This window comes from Dysidea avara, chromosome 9 (assembly GCF_963678975.1).
Source record: "Dysidea avara chromosome 9, odDysAvar1.4, whole genome shotgun sequence".
NCBI classification, from domain to species: domain Eukaryota; kingdom Metazoa; phylum Porifera; class Demospongiae; order Dictyoceratida; family Dysideidae; genus Dysidea; species Dysidea avara.
The window spans coordinates 15,021,340-15,039,762 of NC_089280.1; the positions used below are offsets into that span (position 1 = coordinate 15,021,340).

At 38.5% G+C, this 18,423-nt stretch overlaps 1 protein-coding gene across 2 annotated transcripts; it reads right to left on the reverse strand.

The window, feature by feature from the left end:
• Nucleotides 1-71: 71 nt before the first annotated feature.
• LOC136266237 (carnitine O-acetyltransferase-like) lies at nucleotides 72-17,356 on the reverse strand. Of its 2 annotated transcripts, XM_066061248.1 has the most exons (15): nucleotides 17,197-17,356; nucleotides 11,239-11,544; nucleotides 10,924-11,042; nucleotides 2,523-2,576; nucleotides 2,417-2,471; nucleotides 2,312-2,365; nucleotides 2,065-2,251; nucleotides 1,423-1,616; nucleotides 1,269-1,369; nucleotides 1,087-1,218; nucleotides 915-1,037; nucleotides 726-861; nucleotides 612-674; nucleotides 435-563; nucleotides 72-375 (listed from the first exon to the last, which is right to left on the reverse strand). In XM_066061248.1, the coding sequence occupies exons 1-15, from the start codon at nucleotides 17,215-17,217 to the stop codon at nucleotides 157-159; spliced, it is 1,893 nt and encodes a 630-aa protein (XP_065917320.1). In that variant the 5' UTR covers nucleotides 17,218-17,356; the 3' UTR covers nucleotides 72-156. The 2 variants fall into 2 exon arrangements, with proteins under 2 accessions (XP_065917320.1, XP_065917319.1); XM_066061247.1 differs by having other exon boundaries at nucleotides 2,312-2,471.
• Between the last annotated feature and the right edge of the window lie 1,067 nt (nucleotides 17,357-18,423).

The following is an 18,423-nucleotide window of genomic DNA, read 5'->3' on the forward strand; positions in this document are numbered from 1 at the left end:
AGCTTGGCGCAAATACAAAGGTCTGAGCACTAAACTAGTGACAATCCACTATATATTTACTGTACTTAATGTCCTGTGATAATAATGCTCTGATTTTGTTTTGTTATTTACAAACTTGCATGTACAGTTTCAGTTTTCAACAGTGTATAGCTGATACTACAGCTTAGCCTTTAGAACATTACTGTTGAGAACATTCCTCATTTCCTTTAATGATTCCTTTAAGGCAGTGCCAAATTTGGCAGAGTTAGTTTGTGGGCATTGCCAGAATGACGAAATTGAAATCAAGTATTTGCTTTTCATCGGGTTGTAACAAACTCCATACCCATCAGGCACTACTGCTCCAAAACCAGAAATTATTCCATGCTCACTTGGAATCTGCACATATACATACAATAAATAACCTGGGAATTATATTAAACATTACTTTTCCTTACCTGGCTAGTGGACAAGCAAAAATGAAAGGCTTTGGAATATACAGGATCTGTGTATAGTGACGGTAATTCTTCTTTAACTAAAAGCTTTAATCCTAGTAAGTGTCGATCAAAAGCTTCCCCAGACATTGCCTACAAACAGAATTATCCACACAACTATTGGTATGTCCACTCCATTACCTCAACTGTAGATTTACGATGAGCTTGAACACTACCTACAAGTTTTGAAGCTCTCTCAGTATCCTTTAGAAAACATAACAGGTGGAAAAGAGCAGTAGAAGGATTATAACTTACAGTTGCAGTTGGGTTTGACATTGCTTTACAAAATTCCAAGGCTTCAGCAGTAGTTCCTCTAATTGTGTCAGTTCTGCCAAACAGAAACTTCCTTGTAGATGCACTTTCATAAGTTGCAGTAAAGTGTCCATACATTCTGAATGCAATATGTATAACACCAGAGTGACAGCACTGTAGCTCAGTACATACTTGTAGTAAGTTAGCTGCAGTGCAACTTGCATAAAGCAATCTGGTGACAATTTCTGTGACTTCACATAATCTTTACCAAAATCTTCAAATACAAAATTTTGGTGGTCACAATCAGACACAGCACTATTACAAAATATATGCTAAAAAGTAGCAGTATATATGTACTGTATACCTGTCTATATTCACTTTGGCAGTTTCAATATCATTGGCACTTTCTGAACTGATCTTCCAATCCAGTTGCCGAGCTTGAGTAAGCTGTTCATTAGAAACTGGTGAAGTATAGGTTAACAAATCATCCGAATTCCTGTATTTCAAATCATGTCTCTTATATCTACATTATTGATACATACGTACATATTGTCAAGTGCAAAAGCATTGACTTGAGCAGATGCAACCCCATCAGCTGCCGAGTGCTCTATGTTAGATCCATTACCTCCATCTGGAGCCACGAATAGCTATTTGAAAGCAAACAAAAGTATTATTAAAACAATTTCAACCATTCAATAACCTGTAAAGCATGGTCAAACCATCGATTACAGCTATCATGAGCTGAGCCATTCCCATGAAGACATCTGCCACTCATAATCGACATTTCATCAACGGTAGTAGGAGAATGAGGGTCTATGCCAGGATGTGCTGAATCCAAGGAAATTATGAATTGGGCCCTCTCTATTACATCAAGGCTGTTACTGTTAACTGGATCTGTCACAAAAAGAGACATACAGCATATAACCATTTGTAAAAGAACTCGAGCACATAATTAATAACCTGACAAAGATCGAGTACTGATAAAATATATTAAAGTGACACATTCTCATACTATCACACAATGTTATCGTGTTTAGTACTGTTTACATGCAATATGTAGGCAAATACTAAAATAGCATGTGTGACCTATGCAGCATTGCAAAAAATTTCAAAATAGAACACACAACCTACATAAACACAAACAGTATCTTTTTACTCCACCACATCACATGCGTACTGTATTGCTATCCCTTAATTAGACCTGTTGGATAGATATACATGTGCATGTATGAACAAGGTCTGTAAAGATTGAACTTTTATTGGACATACAGATACATGGAAATTATAAAGCACATTATTCAGTACATATAATTGAGCTGGGGTTGGCTCTTGCATTATATACCTGTTAATAACCTCTCTCTAGCTTGGTACCAAGTGTCTCTATGTTCACTAGTCAAAACACCCAATGGGTATTGTGCCCTTACAGGAGTACTGTTAACTATACTGTGTAGCTGTTCCTCTATGTGTTGAGCAGGTACAAGACCATAGCTACCATCAGATAATTGGCATAGTATGTCCAATGAGAACAGCTGTATGAAACATACATACCATAATCAGGCGTACAATGTATATACAGTCAGGAAACTCACATGACCATTATGTGCCACAATAATGTGACATGACTGATCAATAGGAGATCTTCTCTGAGTATCAACACTACTAAATGGTATTCTACAACACGACAACAAGTTTACATGTTGTGACATGCACACTGGACCATCCTTTGTCATTTCTGGAGGAAGCATGGCACTAAAAGAGTACATGTTTAAATCTCAAAACAAATAGTATCTCTATTAGTACCTTCGGATCAGCAACAAATACTTTGCAACAACCACAATCATTTTAGTAGCATGCCTATAAAAGGTGAAGTACACATACCACATGATACTCAGCATGGAGCTAAAATGGACTTCCCAGCATTTAAAAGGATATAAAATACGCGAATTACATATGCATATACACATAAACGGTACGAATGACACGTGTCACTTAAAATGATGCTCTTAAAATCATCTTAGTGAAATATTATGAGATGAAAATCACCTTTACGGAATAATACATCAAATACAGCATTAAAACTGTTAGGGATATACTGTCATGTGTGTATATATGCATGCACACCAATCAATGTGTGTGTGTGTCAATTATTAGAATTATTAAACATGTGTGTTCATAACATGGCGTCAGAAGTAAAGTGTTAGTAAGACAATAGGATTGAGATGGTAAATTGTCAACTTCCTCCCCTGACGCATTGATCTGCACTGGATTTGCAGCAGCAAATTGGAAGGTATATAAAGAAGCCTATAACGACTTTGCCACCACTACGGAACAAACTGACAAGGGCAAAGAAATACAAACAGCCACATTGAAGATGGCGATGGGTAGAGAGTGCCGGCAAATCCTCTCGTGCTTAGACCTCAACAATGAAGACAATAAGAAACCTAACAACAGTAACAAGATTCTCGAGAAGTTTGAGGAATATTTCACACTTACACGAAATGTTTTGTATGAACAATATCTATTTCACTCTGCTCAGCAACAACAAAATGAAACAGTAGATCAATACATAATCCGCCTACAACACCTGGCAGAGACTTGCAAATTCAGAGTATTACACGACAAAATGTTATGCCATTGCCTTATATTAGGCTACTATGACAAGGGCGTGAGAGCTCGTCTCTTTTGAGAGAAAGAATGTTTGCTCAAGAAAGCACTGGAAGCTCTGCAAATTAGTGAGGCAACGCAGGAGCAGCTGAAAGACATGGGAGGCGAGGACAGCCCTATTCCAGTGAGTGCTGTGTACCACAAGAAAATTACCAATTACAAAAAACTGGTACAAGCTAAAACCCACTACCACCCCCTCAACCTGCAAGCATTGTGGAGGAAAACATGAAGCAGCCAGAATGAAATGTCCAGCATATGGGAAGGCATGTCGCCAATGTGGAAAGGCTAATCATTTCCATACAATCTGTCTACAAGGAAAAGGAAAAGCAGATACATATACAAAGCATATATCAGTGGTGCAAGAATCACAATCAGAAGAAACAGAGAGTGAAGATGAACTTTTTGCTGTTGAACAAATAGGAACAGTCAACCACAACCATAAAGGACAATTTTTTGTACCATTGAGTTTTGACCATGAGTTAAGTAGCACCATCTCAGACTGCCAGTTGGATACTGGAGCTACCTGCAATGTGATGCGTCTAGAAGATGTGTGTGCAATCAAAAACCCACCCCTGCAACCCAGAAGCCTCACAGCTGAAATGTTATGATAATTCAGTTATTAACACCTTAGGCCAGTAAACTCTAGAATGCAGATACCAGAACAAGACATATCATACCAGAGACAAAAAGGCTGTACTATCAGGTACCACATGCATGGAGTTAGGACTTATATCAGCTCATACGGTTTGTAATGTTACTAGTATAAACTTATTGACCAGTACGTTGATGTGTTTAGGGGCTTGGGGTGTCTGGGGGATGAGTACCACATAGATGTAGATAAATCGGTAGTACCAATACAACATATCCCCCAAAGGGTACCTGTGGCAATGAAAGAGTTGTTAAACAAAAATTGACGGAGCTTACTAAGCAAGGTATTATAACAAATGTAGATAAGCCCACACCATGGATCAGTAACATGGTGGCAATTATGAAGCATGGGGTATACTCCAACTATGTATAGATCCCTGAGATTTAAACAAGGCAATAAAACAAAGTATCAAATGCCCACACTAGAGAAGCTCCAGCCTATGTTGATAAAGGCAAGGGTATTTTCTGTGCTAGATGCTAATGATGGTTTCCAACAAGTGAAGCTACAGTAGATGATACTAGCTCTTACTTGACCACCTTTTGGACTCTATTTGTCCGCTATCACTATTTGCGCATGCCATTTGGTATATCTTCTGCTCCTGAAGAATTCCAAAGGAGAATGCACACGGTCCTACAAGGCCTTCACGGAGTAGAGGTAATTGCGGATGACATACTGGTTTTTGGGTGAGGAAATAGTGACGAAGGGTGTCAATGTGATCATAATGCAAACTTGGAACACCTGATTCAGCAAGCACGTGAATAGAATCTGAAGCTAACAAGAAAAGGCTTAAACTCTGCCTTTCAGAAGTCTCATATATGAGACACCGCTTAACTAAACATGGTCTAAGCCCAGGTCAAGGCCATCGGTGATATGCCTAGACCAGACAGCAAGAAGGCAGTGGAATGCTTTTTAGGCTCCTTGCAATATTCGTCTCGCTTTCTACCACAACTAGCAGAAGTAGCACCACTGAGAGTACTAACAGAACAGTCAGCCATATTCACTTGGCAAAGCCAACAAGAAGAAGCATTCCAGGCTATGATCACAAAAGCACCAGTCCTCAGATTTCATGACGTAAAGGAGGAGGCCACAATACAATGTGATGCTTCTGAAAAAGGACTGGGCGCAACGCTTCTTTAACAGGGACAGCCTGTTGCCTTTGTCTCGCGCTTATTGACGAAAGCAGAACAAAATTACACACAAATAGAAAAAAAGTGTCTAACCATTGTATTTGCGTGTGAGTGTTTCAATCAATATATTCATGGTAGGGAGCAAACGGTGCTACATTGTGATCACAGACCACTAGTGCCCATTTTTAACAAATCTATCTATAATGCACCAAAACGATTACAGCAAATGCTCTTGTGATTACAGAAATACAAACTAAAAGTGCAATATTTTCAACTAAATCAAGAAGCCAAACTGTACAAAGAAACTGAAGAAATAAATCCAGCCAAGGATGTGCGACTCAGTGAGAATGGGCTAGCAAGTCTCAAAGAAGCAACACTTACATGTAAGGATGAGACTAGGGCTGAGCGATACTGCCATTTTAGTATCACGATCGATACTAAAGTCACTATTCACGATACTGAATAGTTCACGATACTTACAAATAAGTCAATCATAGCTGGTGCCACATGGCTTATTGCTCAGCATTCATGCAGGAAGTCCTTATAGGTGATAGCAAACTAGCCACTATCATCCTTGTTTACAGTAACAGTTATTGTAACACATGCTTTGAGGTTGTTATGTATGGTGTTCACACCTCTCTGCAGGGGAAACCAGATGGGTGGACTTTATCATTTACAAGGATTCTTAGCCAAGTACTGCATAACAAATGGATTTTTAATGACAGTAATGTACAGGCATGGTATCACGATAGTTAATAACAAAATATCGCGATATCGATACTTTCTAAATATCGCGATATATCGCTAAAACGGTAGTATCGCTCAGCCCTAGATGAGACCCCAAGTAAGCTTACCAGAGTCATTCACCAAGGATAGCCAAAACTCAAGCAAAATGTACCACTTTCCATTAGAACATTCTGGCCTTACAGAAATGAACTTGTAGTGGATACTAACATTATCTTCAAAGGCACTAAAGTGTTAATCCCAAAATGCATGCGAAGGATTCACTTGAGTCACCAAGGCCCAGAAGCCTGTGTTAGACGAGCAAGGGATGTCATTTTCTGGCCTGGCATGGCAAATGAAATCCAGCCAATGCTCCATTTGTAACAAGTACACAGCGAAACAACAAAAAGAACCTCTGCTGTCATCAGAAGTTCCAACTACACTACACCATGGTCTATTGTTGCACAGGACCTGTTCATGTTTGTGTGGGAAGTCGTACAGGGTGTATCTCATCACGGTTGACTACTACAGTGACTTTTGGGAATTGGACACCGCAAGTGACACCGCAAGTGACACATTAAGTGAACCAGCGCACCAAAGGTCACTTTGCGCATTATGGCATACCAGAAAAGGTGATTACTGACAATGGACCACAATTCAGAGCCCAGCTCTACAAAGATTTTGCTAAATAGTGGGGATTTTAATCATGTCACCAGCTCCCCATATCATAGCCAAAGCAATAGCAAAGCAGAATCAGTGCGGTTAAAATTGCCAATGGTGTGCTGAAGAAAGTGACCAAAGATAACAGGGACATAAACCTGGCAATACTGTCATGGCGTAACAAACCAACAGCAGGAGGACACTATAGTAGCCCAGTCCAAAAGTTGCACTCATGGAGAACGCGCACACAACTACCAACATCTAGCAAACTCTTGAAGCAGAGAGTTTAAGAACGGAAGATGAAATGCAACATTGAAGACAACAAGCAAAAATACAGTACGATAGAACAGCAAAGGGACTCCCAACTCTCGCAGTAGGACAAACTGTCCATATGCAGCCAGTTAAGTACATGAATCAGTAGAAGAAGGCCACAGTCATAAAGAAAGTCAGTACTAGACCTTATATAGTCAGAGCTGCCAATGGGGAAAACATCTATGCCTAACCAAAGAAACACCATTGGATAATACGAACACAGCAGAAAGGGGTACTGAAGATGAATCGACAATACCGATCACAAATGAAACTATGATTGAAACCCAACAAGCCAATGAACCTGACATGGTACAACCCGAGCATGCATCTAGTCAAACTCAGCACTCTGACCATGCGGTCTTGAGAGCTGGCCAAGTTTCAAAACCACCAAGCTGCCTTAGGGACTACGTACATAAAACGTTAATAGCCCGCGTAGTTTATTTAGGAACCTTTACTCTAACTAAAATTTACAGTGATTTTTTTTTATTATTCAATGATTTTGTCTGTTTTGTAGTTGTTTTTTTGTGGGGTTGTAAAGGGGGATGGATGATGTAGTACAATGTTAGGGATATACTGTCATGTGTGTATATACGCATGCGCACCAATCGCTGTGTGTGTCAATTATTAGAATCATTAAACATGTGCATTCATAACAAAAACCAATAAAACAATTACAGGCAGCTGAGTATAGAATCTTTTTTTAAATGCTGAAACTCGAACTTTCGTTTGCCAGCCTGCCAGCTTGCAAGGCTGGAGGCCAAATGAAGCAGTGTACAGCCACTATTTTATGCCACAATAACAAACTCATCAATGGTGCCTTTTGGGGTTCTGACGAGTGTGTGCTCTCTGCGCCTTGTCTTTCCTTTTATCTTCAATCAATCTGGTCATCGTCTTTTTCATGGAACAAAACCACATCAAGGAGTTAATTTTCCATATCAACATTTTCCTTGAGCAGCATAATTTAGATGTCACAAAATTATTTGCAGCATTTATGCTACTATTATAGCAGGAATAGTAACCATGCCCCTTGGTAGGCAGGACCCTGACTCAAGATACTCTAATACAGCAGTTACCCTAACAGAACAGTCACATGTGTAAATGCTAAAACAAAAAAAACTAAACAAACTAAAATAATTAATGTAAAAATGAAGTAGGGATCCAAGCAATAAAAAGCAGTGAAACATGTACAATAGATGAATCAATTTTCCCACTGAGCTACTCTATGCTGTAATACTATCATTTATCTATTGTTTCACTACTTTTTATCACTTGATCGCTACTTTGTTTTAAATGAATAATTTTATTAAATATTCCAGTAGTATAAGGATCCCCAAAAACAATGGTGCTCCCTTAAATGCTGCTACTAAAAAGCATTGTAGAAATATTATGCATGATGAAAAGTACCTTTACAACATCAAACCTGCCATATTGAAAATAACAAAACTCTTTTAACGAGGCCAAATAAATACATATATTTTAAAAAAACATCAAACCTGTTAGCCTGCCAGATCACAGTTGCAAGGATAGAGAATTATGCAACCACCATTTTATAATACCTAATTCACATCTGGAACGTGCATTTTGTGGTTCACATGAGTGTCTCCTCTCTGCATCTTTTATCTTCTGGTTGTAGGACTGTGCAATTAGTATAGGTAATCACACACATTTGAGTACAATTAGGGAATAATTGTACGAAAATGCGTGTTATTGCCTACTAATCACATAGTGACCACCCTTCATGGTTTGTAGTACACATCTATCCAGTTCTATGTGGCCATTAACTTCTACAGGGTGATTGCATCATCCTTCTTCATATCACACCATTTTTTGTTGCACTTAAAAGGCTTCACGTCTCAGCAATTCTGATTAGCTACTCAAAATGTCTACATATGTTGCACTTAAAAGGCTTCTATTTGTCAGCTCATTTCATTGGCTATTCATTATATCACTTTCTTGCTGCACTTAAAAGGCTTCTGTGATCATCACATAGTGATTTAATTTGCCATACATTAGTCTCAATAGTAAGGAGTGCAATTAAATTAATCCCAAATCCCATGGCCTTGTTTCTGTAATTGCACTATACAGTAGCCAATAAAATAGCAGAATAACAGAAGCCTTTTAAGTGCAACAAGAAAGTGATATAATGAATAGCCAATCAAATGAGCTGACAATAGAAGCCTTTTAAGTGCGACATATGTAGACATTTTGAGTAGCTAATCAGAATTGCTGACACGTGAAGCCTTTTAAGTGCAACAAAAAAAAGGTGTAATACGAAGAAGGATGATGCAATCACCCTGTAGAAGTTAATGGCCACATAGAACTGGATAGATGTGTACTACAAACCATGAAGGGTGGTCACTATGTGATTAGTAGGCAATAACACGCATTTTCGTACAATTATTCCCTAATTGCACTCAAATGTGTGCGATTACCTATACTAATCGATTGCAGCCTTAATCATGATATGTAACAATCACAAAAGTTAGAATTAATCAATTAATTGGAAGTATAGTCCATTCACCTTATAATCTATAATTTTAGTATTGATGTCACCCTAGTGTATCAAAGGTAGCTTTAGTTGCATAAATCACAAGCAAGAGTACATAATAATAGAGTAGGGAGGAGAGTGTCTAACTTTAGTGGATTTACCAAACTCACTGGCTCAGACCTTGCACAATCAACTATAGCCACCAAAGGTGACAAATGGCTTGCTCTATGAAGGAGGTTGTAGCACTTCTACTACTTCAATTAGGAAATATCAACAGTCTTCTGTTCACTTAAAGGTATTGATTTATTTCTAAAAGTTTTATGGATTCAAGTAGGAGGGTTTGAGCACAGTGTGTTTGTATGGATTATATTGAGAGTTAGACACTCTCCTCCCTCTTCTATTATTATGTACTCTTGTCACAAGTAATTGTCTTTTTTAAAGACACACAGCCCAGAATAATATATAGAATGCAAATGGCAGTAATCAAAACTTGCAAATGCAATTGTAGTCACAATCCCACAGCCCCAGCTGGTTGTCATCATCTTCATGCAATGAAACCAACAAAGCATAGGCGGTGGAGACGGGGGGGCCATGGCCCCCCCACTTTTTTGGGACACTGTTTGCAAGAAAAGATCGAGATACTCTAATAGAACAGTCAGGATTTGGATACTCTAATAGAGCAGTCACAGTATTCAGAGAAGCAGTGTAGCAAATTACTTAGCTACATATGTGTAGTTATAAATAAGGAGATATAATTGGTGGAGAGCAGCTATTGTCAGCAGGCTGCGACCTTTTTTTTTTTTTTGGTCTTCAACTTACAGCTGGCCTGGCCCCCTCACTCTTTGGCCTGCTCCACCACCCCTGGCCTGCAACAAAGCCAGTAAGAGCTAGGTATTAGACATCCTATACTGTAGGTTCAGCATTTGCATTACAATATTTATTCCACACAGAGCATGCGTATATAATCATGTTGACATACTCAATATATTATCATTTGGTAATTGTGCATCAGTTGTTTCTGCTGATTTTGACATGATGCATGCATTAATAACAGAAAGATTTTTTCATTACTGTGTAAGCATCACGGTACAGCAATGTATTAATAATATCTATATAGCACATAAACTTAATGGTATTTTTTCAAGTAATTGTCTTGTCCCAAACATAATTCACAATGCATAAAGCTACACACAAGACCACATGCAAGAGTATTTCAAGTGTACAGAGTAGGTATACCACCCATTAATTGTTTCTTGTTCAAAACCATGATACCTAATCAAATTAACTTAAAATTTCTAATTTTTGTTTGTTTACTTTTTTTGTAACATCACTATGACATGCTTATACCGCATCAAACGAAAGAATGGTGCCACACTTATTGCTTTTGTCTGAATGCATGCCCCAACTATTAATTACTGAAAAAGTGATGCAGTCATTACAATTTGTTTTCATGCAGCTATGTTCAGTTCGTTGCACACAGTACTATATGTACTACAATAGTGAGTCTATACATTTGATATACAAGTAAACATAATTATGTGAAAGGCCAAAAACAAATGTGATCTGTCACTATCTTACCTAAAAAATGAATCTCTGTCAATAGCATGATACTTCGGATGTGTGATGGATGGATTACTAGTGATCACAACTGACTCCCTGAAGCCTAAATAAGCCTCACGATCCCACCACTCCTTAAGCTAAAGAAATACAATACAACACATGAATTACTGTCCACATTCTCCATCAAGATGTACAGTGTATGTAAAATTCAACTACATGCAGTTTTAATCTGTGATGATGTGAATAATAAAAAAACACAATTGGGATGCATGAAATCCACTACAATTACGTGTACATGTAGTACACAAGATCTACATTACAAGAATCACTTACCCAACTATCATGAGTCTTAGCTCTCTCCTCCAATGCTTTTTGAAGTCTCTCCCCTTCTCCATTCTTTCTACCAAACTTTTCCACAACTTTAAGTGTCTTTTGATATTCAATTTCATTGATAATTGGTTTGATTGCTCTCAAATATTTCTGCAATGACTGCTGAAGAGGAGGCACGGGTAGTCTGGGCAAAGAAGACTGACTTTTGAGCATGTCACCCTTTGGTCCTTGTGGGTGGTATGAAACAATAGTGTGCAAACGTGCTTGTCTTGTAGCCATCACACTTCTCACAACATCTTTTGACACAAACTACGTCAATATTAATACATGAAGTATATAAATAGTGTATTTAATTTTATCCAAGCGACAAAAAATAATTCATTAATATTTATCGCTTGGATCCCTACCATATAGCAGGATAGCTGCAACATGTTTGAGTGTCAACATGCAGGCAATGGTCAAAAGCTAGCAACCATGGTACAGTACATTCATGCCACATGCACACCACAGCTGTTTCTATGCTTACGTACTATGATCAATTGTTAACTATAGACTAATGGTAGAGTACTTTGAAGTGCCTAAAGCATGCTGGGCAGTTACATGCACATATGTATAGTAGTACTGTATGCCAAAGTTTTTTCCACCAATTTTTTAGCAATCACATGACTGCATATAGCGAGTCAGACCAATCAGTCCTGCACAACTTGTCCTGCAATATTTCAAACCACTACCAAGAGATAAAAAAGAAGGCACAGTTCATCACTCTGTGAGGGATTCAACAAAATGCTGTGATATGCATGATCGCCTGCACTGCTGGATCTACATAGTCTCGTGCTATGCTGGATCACTGTATTAAAACTAACTAAACTTTGCACTCAACATTCATCATCATCGAATGACACTAGCATGTTGTACGTTTATATATAGATAGCACACTTATACTCCCCCTCAGCAATCTATCATATATGTTCGATGAGATAACACGTAAATTAAGAGGAAATATATAGGGTGGATCGAGTCCCCATCCGCCAAAGTTTTTTTTTCTGCCAATTCTTCTATATTGTGTTTTTTCCAAACTGTTTTATCACCAAAGTTTTTTACTATACGGTAATAACGATAATAATAATAGTACTGATTCACCATAATAAAGTCATTATTTTGTATTATGATCAGTGTTATGGGATTCTAACACGCATATTCCCTGCAAAAAGATGGCTGCTACAGGGTTACATGTACAACTTTTTGAGTAGGGTACGCACTAAAAATGTACTCACAAACAAAGGATTTATTCATAATGATGATAAAACCAGGTCGCATGAGCATACATGTAGCAACAATTTACTAAAGCACCAGTAAAAAGTATTTTATAAAATGAGGTTCTTTTACATGTCCATAACAAATATACTGTAACAAGCATAAACTAGACAGATGCTAACAGCATCATGGGGCGAGCTTGAGTGTATATTTTTGAAGTATTGATGGCAGTGAAAACTACTGAAACATTATGGAGGAGAGTGTCTAAGAATCAATATAGCCTGTGCAAAATCACTATGTACACATCTGCAAAGCTTTTATTGATGGTATGATAAGTGTTGATAAGGTCAAGTCTTTGATCTGCTACTTTACCCACTTCTTTTCAAGTCATTGCAGTTCTACGACACCGCATATAGCTATTCACGGTTTCTATGCCTTCTCCTTTCTGTCTCTTCAGGAGTTTCTGCATCCATTCTGAGCCTGTACTGCTCCCTCCTACATCTAAGACGTTCCTCCATATCCATTCAATAGTTACACGTGGCCAGACATCACTCACATGGCATAACAGTAATCTACACCAATAACTCTCGTAATATGAACCATTACACATACCAAATATGGCTAAGCAGTAATCTACGCGGTAAATCCTCCGTGGAATGGACGATTACACGCACTTGTATGGACTATGCACACCGTATAAGGAGAATGGTCTGAAAGCACGTGTAAGGTATCCGCTTTATATCGTAATTTATTGTAAACGTGTCCATTACACCGCTGACTCCCTAGTGTGGGGCTTGCTCAGGCTCGCCCCAATAAGGATATAAATGGTGATTTAATAATTGTTGTAACTCTTCGTAGGAATTAAGTCAGTGACCGCCATATGCATCCATTGTCATTACCGTATGTCTAGTTCTCCTAGACATTTGTACCTGTGAAATTCACACCATCATGAATATAAATATCCTCCATCGGCATTTTCTACAGGATCCATTGGGCTCACATGAATTTGACACAGTGAAATATTTCCTAGTACATATGCATGTGTACTCCTCTTGTCCCTCTAGTCTGGCACAGCTGACCCTTTTTTATCTAGCACTCAAGACTTGTACCTAGGAATGCATAATTTTCCCCTGCGGCTCCCAATAACAATCATAATAAGATCACAAGTACTGAACAGCAGTGGTGCTTTGTCAATTTAATCTACTATATAAAGCAGAAAAGCTGTCTGTCTGTCTGTCCGTGATCCAGCTAACTCCCGAACAGTTGCACTGATTGACCTTGGATTTACTGCATATTAATCGCTATCAAGCTGGCACTAAGGAGTTCATTAATAGGAATTTCTAGCATGTCCCATTCACTGTACAGCGTAGATAAATTGCCATTACCGCAAGTTCATAAATAGGTTTTATGAGCATAGCTACTTCCCACTACATGGAATGGCTATTGCAGCCCTAAGCTGTTGATCTACATTATAATGAACACCCCTTGGTGGTAGTTACATGGCGATTTCTACCGCTAGGATTTCACTATGGTAAAGAAATCTTCAAAGTTTTCTGACACGTGCCACACCCACATTACGTCTGTATTTAACTTCAAGCTCTACAAACCTATTCAATCTCTACCCCAAATTGTATATCCTATGATGGAAATCATGCGTACAACTAATGAACTTACCTTACAATCCAGCAAGAAAGCAAACAGATAGGAAAATTGAAGTATAATATAATGTGATTACGGAAACACGCTTACTTTGCAAGTCTGTTGCTATGTCAGCAGTGATGACGTCAGACGCAGGTGACGTGTTTAACTATTCTAAACAATGCGCTATGAAGGAAAACGAGTTTCTGTGTTTACAGAATGGTAAATAGGTGGATCACAGCAAAGTAGAAGAGTAACAATGAGACATCTCAGCCAAAGTCGTGACTGAGGAAGCTTCAGTTACACGGAATATGAAATCGGGTGAAGGATAACAACAGCGCAGGCCAGGATAGGAATACAGCTTTGAATGAACCAAAGACTGAAGGAACAGAATGTAACTGCATAAATTGATAGTATAATATGCTCTTACGAGGCTAGGATGACTGGAACTATGCATGCCAGAACTTACAAACTTCATAGTTGGTTAGATGGAATTTCAAAGCCAATGGTTCGCACATGGGCACAGCAGAATATGAACTCTGAAGAAGGGAAAGAATAGCACAGTGCAGGGATAGAAACATAGCTTTGAGTGTGCGGCCAAAGTCAAATGAATACATTGTAACTTTGAATATTAACAAGTTGCTACACCTGTACTTGGAGTGATAGAGACTAGGAGCAAGGAGAACTAGCATTCATACATGGCACATGTACAGTAGATATATAACAGTGAAAGCAACAGATATTTGCAGGTCTGCACATTGAGCTGAATCACATGATCAGCATAGCAACTTTAATTCAACTTCACTGTGTATTCAACTGTTATGCACAAACTAACTCCATATGTTACATAAGTGCACTTGCAGTTTGTTTTTAGTTGCGAATACAGATGCATGTGAGTGTGTCAATGTACAAAGGAGTATACATAAACTTGCAATTGTCTCAATTAGCGCGTACAGTTGGTGGGCTAAATGGATCACAAACATGGCCACTGGAGTATATTTAGCTGTTGCAGCAATACATGTGTAACAACACAATACCCATCACCTGCATGAAGGACAGGCACAATATTATTATATCAATCACTTGGTTCAACGTGCACAAAGGGCAGGTACCGCTGCTAGTACTTAATAAGTTGTGGCTATTGTGATATAAGGTTCCATAGTGTCATGATTATTGTGGTATTAAAACTTTCATATCATGGCACAACTACTGTGTAGACGATATTTCCAGGGAAGGCGAATGTTAAATAGAAAATCAATGTTTACCCACCCCGATACTAAAAGAATTTGCACAGCTTATGTTTCAACACTGTAGTTTACTCGTCATGCTGCAACAGTGTACTTAATTGCAATCTGATTGGACGCACCATTCAATAATAGTGGCACAAGTCCTTTATGCCACCATTTTGTGGATCATTTTCGGGGCACTTTATAATACAAGCACGTAAAAAGGGTCATCAAAAATGTACTTAATTGCGATCTGATTGGACGCACCATTCAATAATAGTGGCACAAGTCCTTTATGCCACCATTATGTGGATCATTTTCGGGGCACTTTATAATATAAGCACGTAAAAAGGGTCATCAAAAATGTACTTAATTGCGATCTGATTGGACGCACCATTCAATAACAATGACACAAGTCCTTTATGCCACCGTTACGTGGACCCTTTTTGGGGCACTTTATAAGCATGTAAAAAGGGTCGTCTGCACCAGACTGTTCCTCTGGACTTAGCACATGTACAATTGCCAAGTAGGCTGTGCCTAGAGTCATGATAGATACAAGAATAAAAAATTTTGACTATTACACTAGTACTACACACTAACCCTACATTCTTAGTTTGTACCTTATATATGTCATTCATGAAGAAGCCTATATAATGCCAGTAAAGAAGAAACCAAACTTGAACGCTGACCCTAGCCCTAACTCTAAAGTACAAGACACATCACCCTAAAGTCGAATGCTCAGGGCATAATACTAGGCGCATATCCTAAAGTCAAATACTTGGGACATACTACTATAGAGGGAATGCACGCGTGATGCATTATGACTTATTTTCGTAAAATGCTTAACAACCGTTGCTTGTCAGACATTTGTGAGGTAAGCGAGTGAAGGCTACGACCATTCTCAATGGTTCAGTGTAGAACGGAATACGTTCGCTAGGTTAGTCACTTGTATAACTAGGATAGCCGTCGTAAAAATCGTACAAAGTGTTAATGTTCACGACTAATTGACAAAAATTTGATATTACACTTGTCCAACTTATTGCTAGTATTTAATGTTTGTTTCTAACATTATCCTAGCTTTTGACAGAGATTCTCTTACTTGGTAAAGCGTGGTGACCAAGTAAGTGTATTTGCCCCAATGCGTACCATTGAAAAGTAAACCTCACAAATGTCAGACTAGCAATGGTTGCTAGGCATTTTTATAATTCGCGCCACAATACTTTTCGCGTGCAAACCCTCTATATAGGCATGTGTCCTAAAGTTGAATACTCGGGGCATACTGGACGCATGCCAACCCTATCTCATGTCAAACTCAACAAAAACTTACCTTCATACAACTAGGGTGTGAATTACTGGGTGACTGCGCCATGACATGAGCAGCAAAATGTGCCGCGACTCTAGGCACAGCATTAAAAATAACCAAGTGCTTAAAAAGTGGTGTATTATAATTAACAAAAATAGTTAAAGTGCCTACCTTTAGTGTTGCCAAGTGTAAAATAGTCCTAGCCTCTCAAGTAACCATGTGATCCATAACCACAGGTTGTAACCGAACGTAAAAAGAACCTCAAAAAGAACACTAGTACTACATACTTCGCTACATACTGCGAGAACATACCGTGTTCAGTATGCTAATTAAGAGCTTAAAACATTGAGGAGTCCAAGTAACAGTACCGCAAAAGCCACCTATGTATTATTTGCTGGCCACGGTACACTTGCATGATGAACTAAGAAAACGGCTGTCACTGGCTACGAAATCAATGCTCAATGCAGACAATCACGTTAATCACAAACGAGGCGAAACCCACAATCAAAACGTTATGCATTAAACGATACATGATGATACCTTGAATAACTTGCGACTCATACTTCATAATCAGTAATACAGAACCCAAGAGAATGATTGGATCCACGAACGTACACTCCAGCTGGATGGTGGGATACAATGCGTATCACGTGGTTTTCACGTGAGCAATGCTAAAAAGCCTGTACAAGGTGGTCCACAGAGTCCACACGTATCATACAGACATACACACATACAGATGTAAAACAAACAACAATGAGTAGTTGGCTGTCTGCCATTCGTAGTCATGCCATTCAGTGACCACCATTACAAGACTTATATTAGTGCCATCTACCAAAGGGTACAATGTAGGGCTGCACCGATTCTAGTATCGGTATCGGTATCGGGCCGATACTACTGTTTTCATGAAGTATCGGAATCGGCCATTATATTGTTGCAGATACCGATTCTTATCACGTGTGTAAATAAAATAACGTTTGTTTGTACTTGCTCATTTTACTAGTACAGTGGACGCCTAAAAGCATCAAGTATAACACTAATAGCTACGTAACTCAGGGAACTCCCAGCAAAATTACTGATCAATGCTGAAACCTACGTGGGAAAACGCTTTACTGAGAAAAAGATCGATATACTCTAATAGAACAGTCAATAACTCTAATAGAGCATGTTAAAATCTCAATGTAAGAGAATCTTTGATTTAGCAGCGGCAATTTCAATATCCTCTTCTAGGAGAATATTTATGGCGAAGAGCTGCCAAGAATGGTGTGTGGACTTTTGAACATTATGTTGGCAAGACATTTTTCATTATTAATTGTGTGTGTGTTTTGTTTTTTGTTAATTGTACTCCTTGCCATGCCCACCTGTGGGGCTTTTTATGCCCTATTTTTGTGGTAGCATGTGTCCGAGGACATTTGATTGTAATTGTTTGTGTCATCAATAATACTGATGGTTCTTCTCTCATCACTGTTTCAGTATTAGAATGTTTAGCTAGTGTTTTTGTAAGCACCATTATGATATTATCTACACTTCTCCAGAAAAATACTGGAATATCCACTGGTTTGCATTTCAGTGACTTCCTTCTTTGTGAATCTTGATTGGCTACTTCATTATAAACATGAACCATACTGAAAATGTGTACAAGAATACCATGAAATGCACTATGTAATAAATGTGTGCACTATGAAGTAACTACTTTAAGGTACTTGGTATCGGTTCTTGTACTAGCAGTGTGTTGCCATCCCATGGGATGTACATATAGTCGATTAAATA

What these genes read in the sequence shown, in the direction of transcription:
- LOC136266237 (XM_066061247.1), bottom strand. Translation starts at nt 17,217, where the DNA reads ATGAGTCGCAAGTTATTCAAG. An exon ending in TTGTGGCACATAATGGTCAT is followed by an intron (nt 2,252 to 2,311) that starts GTGAGTTTCCTG and finishes TGTTTCATACAG; the next exon opens with CTGTTCTCATTGGACATACT. An exon ending in ATCGTAAATCTACAGTTGAG is followed by an intron (nt 564 to 611) that starts GTAATGGAGTGG and finishes TTCTGTTTGTAG; the next exon opens with GCAATGTCTGGGGAAGCTTT.